Consider the following 10,283-nt stretch of genomic DNA (forward strand, 5'->3'; position numbering starts at 1 on the left):
TCATTGCTAATACCTCCACAATCTCTTCAGCTACCTCTTTCATAATCCTGGGATTGAGTCCATCTGGCCCTGGTGACATCTAACTTCGGACCTTACACCTTCCTAAGCGTCTTCCCCTTAGTAATAGCAACAACACTCACCTCTGCCCTTTGCACTCTCAAATTTCTGGCATACTGCTAGTGTCTTCCACAGTGATGACTGACATAAAATACTTACTCATTTTGTCTGCCATTTCTTTGTTCCCCCATTACTACCTCTCCAACATCATTTTCCAGCAGTCCAGTATCCATTCTCTCCTCTCTTTTACTCTTTAAATGTCTGCAATACTTTATCTTTTGTCCCCTTATGGCTTTTTTAGTTGCCTTCTGTTGGTTTTTAAAAGTTTCTCAATCTTCTAACTTCCAACTGATTTTGCTATAATTTATGCCCTCTTTTTGGTTTTATGCTGTCTTTGACTTACCTTATTTAAAGTTCAAAGTAAATTTCTTATCAACCCTGAGGTTCATTTTCTTGCAACACACTTAATGAATCCAAGAACCATAACAGAATCATAGAATGATTGCACCCAGTGGGGTGGACAACCAGTGTAGAAAAGAAAATGAACTGTGCATATACTACTTTAAAAATAGGAAATAATAAATAAATGTGCAATAAATATTGAGAATATGAGATGAAGAGTCCTTGAAAGCCAGTCCACAGGTTATGGGAACATTCCAATCATGGGGCAGGTGAAGATGAGTGAGGATCTGCAAGTGAGGAAATTGAGGATCCAATTGCACAAGGAGGTATTAAGACCCACATCTTGAACCTTATTGATTAGTTTTGAGGGGGTGATAATATTGAATTCCAAGCTGTAGTTGATAGAGAGCATCGTGATATATGCACCTTTACGTCAGCCACAGTCGCATCATAATCCCTTGAGAATACTTCTTTATCTTTGGGGTGTATCTATTCTGTACCTTCCGAATTCTCCCCAGAAGCTCTAGCCAACGCTGTTCTACAATTATCTCTGCTAGTGTCCCCTTCCAATCAACTTTGTCCACTCCTCTGAAATTCCCTTACTTCACTCTAATTATGATAAATCTGACTTTATCTTCTCTTTCTCAAACTGCAGGGTGAATTCTATCATATTATGATCACTGTCTCCCAAGGGTGTTTGCAGACAATCTAAAAATTCCCTCTTCTGGGATCCAGCTCTAACTTGATTTTCCCAATCTACCATACCTATTGAAATGCCACATGACTATCATAACATTGCCCTTTTTACATGCCTTTTCTATTTTCCATTGTAATTTGTATCCCACATCTGGCTCCCACAGAGGCCTATATATAACTCCCATCAGGGTCTTGTTAACCTTGCGTTTTCTTAACTTTACCCACAAGAATTCTATATCTTCCGAGTTCCGATCCTATGTCACGTCTTTCCAAGAATTTGATTTCATTTTTTACCCAAAGAACCACTCCAGCCCCTCTGCTACCTGCCTGTCCTATCGATACAATGCGTATCCTCGGACGTTACACTTGTAACTATGATCTTCTTTCAGCCACAGCACAACTCAGTGACGCCCACGATGTCATACTTGCCAATCTCTAACTGCACTGCAGGATCATCTACCCTATTCCGTATATCGTGTGCATTTAAATGTCACCCTTTTCAATCTTCAACCCAACCCACTGAGGGCAATTTTACCCTATCGTAAGCCTGTTCTTCCTCACAGTCTCACTATACACTGTATCGACTTGTATACCAACTACTCCATCCTTACTCCAGTTCCCATCCCCTGAAAAATTAGTTTAAACCCTCACCAACCTAGCAAACCTGCTGGCAAGGATATTGGTCCCCATTGGGTTCAGGTGTAACCTGTCCTCTTTGTGCAGGTCATATCTTCTCCAGAAGAGATCCCAATGATCCTGAAATTGGAAACCCTACCCCCTGCACCAATTCCTCAGCCATTCATTCATCTGTATTATCATCCCATTCCTGCCCGGACTAACACATGGCCACAGGAGTAATCTAGAGATTATCACCATATAGGTCCTGCTCTTCAGCCTTTTCCCTAACTCCCTATATACACTGCACAGGATAGCTTCTCCCTTTCAAACGAGGTGGTGTTCATAAGTTCGTGGTCTATTCGGGAAACCTGATGGCAGACAGGAAGAAGCTGTTCCTAAAGTATTGTCTGTGGGTCTTCAGGTTCCTGTACATCCTCCTCAATGGTAGTGATGTGAAGAGGACATATCCCAGATGGTGAGAGTCTTTAATGATGGATGTCGCCTTCTTGAGGTACCACCTGTTAAAGATGTCCTCGATGGTGGGGAGGCTTGTGCCCCTGATGGAGATGGCTGGGTCTACAGCCCTCTGGAGCTTCTTGCCATCCTGTGCATTAGAGCCTCTGTACCAGGCTGTGATGCAGCCAGTCTAATGCTCTCCACTGTGCATTGTAACAATTTCAGAAATCTTTGGTGACCTACCAAGTTTCCGCAAACTCCTAATGTTTGTTCAAACTCCTAGAGCCACTTGTGTGCCTTCTACATGATTGAATCAGTATGTCGGGCCCAGGCTACATCCTCTGAGATGTTAATGCCCAGGAATTTGAAGCTGCTCACCCTTTCCACCACTGATTAGGACTGGAGGAGTCAGTGTATGCCTGACTCCACCTTCATGAAGTCCACAATCAATTCCTTGGTCTTGCTGATCCTGAGCGTGAGGTTCTGGTTGCAAAAACCATTCCTCCAGCTGATCTATTTCACTGCTGCATGCCTGCTCATTGCCATCTGAAATTCTGTTAACAGTGATACCATCGGTGAATTAATAGACCTAACCAGACACTTATGAGTATAGGGAGAGTAGAGCAGTGGGCTAGGCATGCTTCCTCGAGGTGCACCTATATTGATTGTCAGTGAGAAGCAGATGTTATTACCAATCTGCACTGACTGTTGTCTCCTGATAAGGAAGTCGAGGAGCCAGTTACAGGGTGGTACTGAAGCTTACAGGTTTGCCTAGAGGAAACCACACAAATTAGTGTGAATTATTTGTTATGAATGTTTAAACAAAAAGAAACAATGAACTTGCAGAATACTGCTTGCATGAACCATTGGCTAAGAATTAAGTTTAGATTACAGCATTCTTTCCTCACTTAAGTGTATCTTTTGGTAGCTTTGCTCATGGACAAACCAGATGTAGAAATTAAAGGAACATAATAATTGTGAAACGAAGACTGACCAAGCCCCATTTAGTTCACCTTTTATTCTAATTATTTCTATTGCTGTTGGCGTAGGCAACTGTATCATTTACAATTATTTGCCTATCATAGAGAAAAGATGGTGTAAACCTTTTAGAACAAAGGTGGTTGCAATTAAATTATTGATGGCATCTGCCACAACTGTTTATTTGTGAGATGATGAATCCTTTTAAAATAGAAATATGTATGGTTTTTATTTTTAAATTCAATGTAGAGGTGGAAACTGAAAACGGTGTCACTATTGCCATATACTTCCCATGTTTTCTGTGAGCAAGAAGTGAATTGGTCGTGTAGTTTCCAATATCCTCTTCTTCATGAATATTATTTGAATGATATATTGAAATGTCAGTCTTCAAACCCTTTGCTTACATATATTTTTTTTTTCTCGACCTTTATGGTTGGTATGTAGAGTATTTTTCCCTCAATCTCAGGTCCTCTACCAGAGGCCTGGGAGCGTGAGGGTTTGGCACAGTGTCCTTGATGTTCCTAGTACTGTGGTCTTCTGGACTGAGATCTCAGATTTTGTTGGAGTCACTCTCCCGGTCCAGGTGTCACAGCTTCGAGTGCTCCTTTCACCACCGGGATTACTCTGGCTTTAACCTTCCACATCCTTTCTATCTGCTCTTTCAAACCCTGGTATTTCTCCAGCTTCTCATAATCGTTCTTCCTGATGTTACTGTCATCCTGGATTGCCACAGCTATTGCTTTCCTCTGTTCCTTGTCCAGTATTACTATGTCTGTTGGTTGGCCAGTACCTGCTTATCAGTCTATATTCAGAAGTCCCACAGGATCTGAGCTCAGTCATTCTCCATTACATTCTTGGGTGTTTCCCTATTGGACTTACCAATATATACACAGTACATTAAGAGCTAATAACATTCTTGGGCATTACATGTGAATAATAATAATATATTTATTGTACATAAACAATGTAATCATATTTCTCAAATTCTTTCTTGTTAACAGTGTGGTACTGACAACATGTGTTGTGTTGGTTCGAGCTAACAGAAGGACTATCACCCAGCTGAAATGGCATTTAAGTCTGGTAAGTGAAGAAGTTGTGCTTCAATCATACGCTGCATTAGTGAGACCATTTCTGGAGTGCTGTGTGTTGTATTGCTCTCCTTATTTGAGAAAGCATGTGAATGAATTAGAAGTAGATCAGAGATGCTTTTAAATGCCAGATCTGCTGCATTAAATATTCTGCTTGTTTTATTTTACTACGAACATCTTTAGTGAAAAGTACTTGCACAGACACAGAGGATACAAAACTTCTAATGTTATTTCAAATATTCATTAATTGTGAACTACTTGTTCCTCTAGGCAAGACAAGATAAGCAGTATTTGGTGAAAAAACTATCCACACGTTCTCAGCATCAAAGACGTGTTCATTTTCAAGACAGTTCTTCCAACAGCACTCAAGGTACCAACAACTACACGTAAACCTTATCACAATGGAATTCTTTCAAGGATCAAATCACTTAATGATCTGTTGTGAGCATAAATGAGAGAAGGAAAAAAATTGCTCTGTCCTTCCTTATTCCTTAAAGAATGATGATGTTTGCCAGATACACATTTACCTTTGTTGAAAAATTAGCCTTGCATATTCTATACATCATTAAGCACAATATATTTCCTTTGTTATTCTTCGTTATGTGCTATTTTGTTAATAAAGTTGGATAGCAAAAAACTAGGGAGAAGCAGGATTTTAAAAATAAATCCAGAATAGTATGTGTGACAACAGAATTTCATGAAAAGTGTTTCTGAAATCTTGTTTTGGATATGAAATGGAGTTGTACAGTACAGAAAGTTTGAAAGAGTTCAGAGAAAATTTCCAAGGGTTTTGCTGGGACTGGAGGACTTGAGTTATAAGGAAAGGTTGCACAGGTTAGGTTAGGACTTTATTCTCTGGAGTGCAGGAGAATGAGGGAAGATCTTATAGGGGTGTACAACATTACGGGGCATATAGATCGTGTCAAGAAATGTAGGCCTGACCCAAACGCAGAGCAGTGGAAACAATTTAGCGGTGAGCAAACACTTTAATAATAAACTGCAAATTAACAAACCACAAGGGGCCACAAAACAAGAGAGAACAGATACTTAACATGACTCCAGCAACTAGGTAACTGATAGCTAGGAACAACTGGTTGTGCCTCGCTGGTTTGATGGGTGAACATGGACTGCCGATGCTCAGTTTGAATAGGCTGCACGTAATGAGTTGGAAACGAATGGCAGGTGACTCCTGTTTGCTAGCTGGAGACTGGAAGGTGCCTGCCCCCGCAGGTCTAATAGATAGGGTGCATGCATGCTGACATTTTCCCCTCAAGTTGGGTGAAACCTGAACTACAGATCATAGGTTTAAAGTGAAACACGAAATAATTAAAGGGAAGTGTCATCACTCAGAGGGTGTTGAGAATGTGGAATGAGCTGCCAGTGGAAGTGGTAGGTGTGGGCGCAATTGTAACATTTAAGAGAAGTTTAGTTAAGTACATGGATGAAAGGGGTTTGGGTGCAGGTATAGGTAGTAGATCGAGGAGAATGGACGAGATGGGCCGAAGGACCTGCTTCTGTGCTGTAGTACTCTGTGACTCTAAATGGGCCCTTTGGTGCATCACATCAATGCTGACCATTTTACCCAGCTACACAAGTCACATTTACCTGCATTAGGGCCTTATCCTTAAATACCTTTTGCTGGGGAGATTCATCTTACTCAACTTCTTTCAATCGCAAATGAATATTTGGAGATCTACCACTGTATTGTTTTCTATTTCTTCCCCAGCCATCAAGAACATGCAGTGTCAAAACCAAATCCTCCTCCCAACCCTTTTCATCTATCAGATTCTGCTGTATAGTTTTACTTTTGTTTTATGGAGTATGAATTTTCTTATGTAAAATAAGTATTTCATTTTTATATAAATTTGGAGCAGGGGCTCCCAACCTGAGGTCCACAGACCCTTCAGTTAATGGTAGGGGTCCATGGCATAAAAAAAGGTTAGGAACCCCTGATTTAGAACCTTATTTTAAATACTTGTCAATTTTTTCCATTTCTATCTAATTTATGTTTAAAGTGATTGGCTTCCTGAAATAAAATGCAATTTATAATCATACTTTCTGACTGATTTTCCGAGAATTTTTCTTAAGAATTAAAGGTTTTAAATCTTCAAGTTAATATATGAAGGTATCTTGTTAAAAGAGGTCTGGAATGTCCACGGTCTCTCCAAAGCTATTATATAGCTAAAGGGTTTCTTTTGAATTGTACTCACTGAAGTCATACCCTGAAAAGAATTGAAATAAATAGCACCACAAACAAAATGGTGGAGGAACTCTGTGAGTCAGGTAACTAATGTCCTGATGAAGGGCCTCGGCTAAAACATCGACTGTTTATTCCTTTCTTTAGATGTTGCCTGACTTGCTGAGTTCCTCTAGTATTTTGTGTACGTTGCTCAAGACTTCCAGCACCTGCAGAACCTCTTGTGTTATTGAAACAAGTAACTAGCTGATTTCATTTCTTTAATAGAAACAGAGAAGTCTGGAGCCACTCATTAAGTTAGGGACAGTATCTGTACAATGTGGTGTGTGAACATTTCAACTAATTTATCATTAATAATGGAAGACATTAGAACCTGTTAAAATAACCAATGTGAAAGGGGAGGGTGAAAGACCCACGGACAAGAAAATGATTGCTGAAGCCCAGCAATAACTTGTCAGTGGCAAACAAAACAAAGAATACAACATAAATGCTTTATTAATAACACTTCTTCTGATAAACTCTCACTGCAGAGTCGAGGGCTGAAGCAAGCAGAGGCAAGGAAGAGTCGAGGAGCGAGGAAGTGTGAGGCAGAGTTGAGCTGAGCGGAGACGAGGCAGGTTCAAGGCCCGTCCACCAAAACTGAGAGCGAGGAAAGACCCGAGGCCTGGTTGATCTAAGCGCCATGCTGATTTGGAAAGGTCTGGAATGGGCGGAAACCAGGCGGCAGGGTCCAGGCCTAAAGCATATCAAAGCGACAGGGCCCAGGTCCTGGATCGAGGAACAAACCAGTGCTTGGACGACTTAAGCAGCAGGAAGTTTTGCTTGCTGCTCCGTGATGTTTACTCAGCTCTGCAATGAACAGAGGCCATGACCTGCTCTGGGCTTTGTGCCTGTGGACTCACTCTCATTCTGAATACTATTTGCTTACTTTTATAGTTTGCACAATTTTTTTTTCTCTCTGAACATTGGGTGTCCTCATTTTTTATGGGTCCTTCTGGTCTTCTTTGTCTAGTGGCTGCCTGTAAGGAGCCAAATCTCTAGGTTGTATAATGTATACGTACTTTGATAATAAATGTACTTTCGAACTTTGAACTTTTGAAGTGGTTAGGTTGAGAAAAACCATACACCTTGTGTCACTGAGCAGAGGAAGGCATGATTAGTGCAGAAAGATGCTTTGATCTAGAGGCCTGAGTAGTTAATGCAGGTAAATAGAGTTGGAAGGTGTAACAACCCCAGTTAAGGCAAAGCAGGATCAGTAGTCAATATAGTTGACATGGAACAGCACAGCACAAGAACAGGTCTTTTGACCCACCATGTCAGTGCTGAATTATGCCAAATTAAACATTAATTTATCTGCCTACACAAGATCCATATCTCTCCTTTCCCTGCATGTTCATGTGCCTGTCTAAATGGTAGTATCGTGTCCACTTGCACCAACACTCCCAGCAGCAAGATCAAAACACATGCCACTCTGTAAAAAAAAACTTACCCTGCACATCTGTTTTCAGCTTCTCCCAAGCAAAATATGAGGAAAGAGGCTATAACATCCGTTAGTACGTTATGGAAAGAGGGAGGGGGAGAGAGAGAAAAGGAAAAAATGTCAATAGTTCACAGGCTTTAATGCAAGTAGAGTTAGAGGGAAAAGAAGAACTAAACACTAGGCCAAACAGGGCCGTTAACTATTACTCTCAAATAGAAAACAAAGCCTACACTGCGGCTGAGAGGAATAACTAAATATAGAGCGAATACCACTAGTCTTCAGCGTGCACGGCCTCTCCGGTGAATGATATCTGTAATCTGTCAAGTAGGGTACCATGCGCAATTCTGATTTGATGGAGACAGACGTGAGAGTACGGAGGAATATCTGAAGAAAATTCTGAAATGCCCGCTTCGCTGCCGCTGCTACTGTGTGGTAACCGGATTCTCCGGAGCACAAGGCCCTGAGTCCTCGGCTTTGCTTGTTTCGGCGCTGGGGTGAGGTCGAAGGCGCTCGGCAGAGGATGGCGCTCAGGAGGCTGTATCGGGGGGTCTGGTCGGAGGCTGGAAGTTTCCGGATGGACGGACTCAGTGTCGGCTGTGGTCGGCTGCTTCCAATGCATCGGCAGTTGTCAGTGCCTGGAGGTTTATGGCAGGGAGTTTCTCCCTTTTGCCACCTGCTATCGGGAACTCAGGAGTCCATCATGACTTGAGACTTCTTTTTACCGTGCCCATGGTCTGTTCTTTATCAAATTATGGTATTGCTTTGCACTGCTGTAACTATATGTTATAATTATGTGGTTCTGTCAGTGTTAGTCTTTGGTTTGTCCTGTTTTACTGTGATATCACTCTGGAGGAACATTGTATCATTTCTTAATGCATGTATGCATTTCTAAATGACAATAAACAAGGACTGAGTGTTCTCATAATCTAAAAATTTACCACTAGTCTTAAATTGAATTTACCACTGGTCTTCAGTTGAATTGACAGTCCAATTTCTCAGGCAAGGCCGAATGCAAGCAGGCAGCAAAACGTTGCAGTGCTTTGCTCAAGTCTTGACAAGCGCTACTGTGAAAAGAATGGATTTAAATACCATCCCAATGAAATAATAATTAGTCGATACGTGCATATTCACAAGTGCAATTGCTGTATATGTTGCGCTACCAAATCCGTGGTTGTGACAACATCTCACATGAATGGTCACAACGACCAAAATTATGGGATTATCTATGGAGTGGCTTGTCACATTTCCCCAAAATAATTGAAAAGCTATACCTAATCAATTGGCTTTGATGACTATGGTGTGATAGCCGTTTGCCTTTTTGTACAGTCTGTAATTTGCCATCAGGGCCCTGCTCCGGTTTCAGGTTTTAATTTTTATTGCAATTGTCAACCTCACCCTTTGTACATTCACATTTCACTTCGTAACTTCATCGGAAATAGAACGAATGTAAGCTTCTCCTGCCAGGGTGAGTGTGAGTTATCAAGCCAGTGCCTCTCCAGGCTGAGTTGGTGAGGAATGATGATAGATTTGAAGCATTAATTATTTTTCTCTCTCTACTAATGCAGTTAAACTCTTTGAGTATTTACAGCAGTTTCTGTTTTAATCTAAGGGTTTGAATTCCAGTAGCTGCAGTATTTTTGCTTTCCAATATCAAATAGATAAACAAAGAGAAAATAAAGAGGCTTGGCCTTTTCTCCCCCGAGCAGAGAAGATTAAGAGGGGACATAATTGAGATACATAAAGTTATGAAGGGTATAGATAAGGTAGAATGGAGTAAACTTTTTCCCTGTATCAGAGGCAGATATCTTCAGGGACTTGAAGTCCTTATCCTGGCTATCTCTATAGTTTCAGTATTGATGTTGGTTCTTGACCTGACATGTCAACCGTCCCTTTGCCTCCACAGGTGCTGCTTGACCTACTGAGTTTGTTGAACAGCTTGTTCTTTGCTCGTGTTTTTTGGCTGAATTCATCACAGTACACTGTTTATGATCACCCATCAACTCCTCTGCAGCGTGTTTGCCGTGGCTGACCATCTGACAGCATGTGCAGGCTGTAAGGTACCGGGGAGAGGCAGCAATGGTGTGTGTGAAGGATCAGTGTGAGGTCATCCAGTCAATCAGTCCCCCTCAGACCATTTAGTCCACGCCATCCATCAGACACCATCTATTTCAATCCATTTTCCTAGCATTCAGCCCATAGCTTTCAACAGCTTGGAATTTCAGTTGCTGACCTAAATACATCTCAAATATTGTGAGGGTATCTGGGCCTACCACCCCACAGACAGAGAGTTCCAAAGTGCAGCCATCTTCAG

General features: G+C 41.4%; 1 protein-coding gene across 3 annotated transcripts in view; it reads left to right on the forward strand.

Moving 5' to 3' along the window:
* The window catches only part of LOC140187099 (transmembrane channel-like protein 7), a 54,176-nt gene extending 46,596 nt beyond the window's left edge, over window positions 1–7,580 (forward strand). For all 3 annotated transcript variants that reach the window (XM_072242047.1, XM_072242048.1, XM_072242049.1), the window contains 3 exons: window positions 4,209–4,287; window positions 4,566–4,665; window positions 7,023–7,580. In XM_072242047.1, coding sequence (XP_072098148.1) covers window positions 4,209–4,287; window positions 4,566–4,665; window positions 7,023–7,078 — 235 coding nt within the window. In that variant the 3' untranslated portion in view covers window positions 7,079–7,580. The remainder of the gene's footprint in view (window positions 1–4,208; window positions 4,288–4,565; window positions 4,666–7,022) is intronic.
* The last annotated feature ends 2,703 nt before the right edge of the window (window positions 7,581–10,283 follow it).

Source organism: Mobula birostris, chromosome 24, assembly GCF_030028105.1.
Source record: "Mobula birostris isolate sMobBir1 chromosome 24, sMobBir1.hap1, whole genome shotgun sequence".
Lineage (NCBI taxonomy): Eukaryota > Metazoa > Chordata > Chondrichthyes > Myliobatiformes > Myliobatidae > Mobula > Mobula birostris.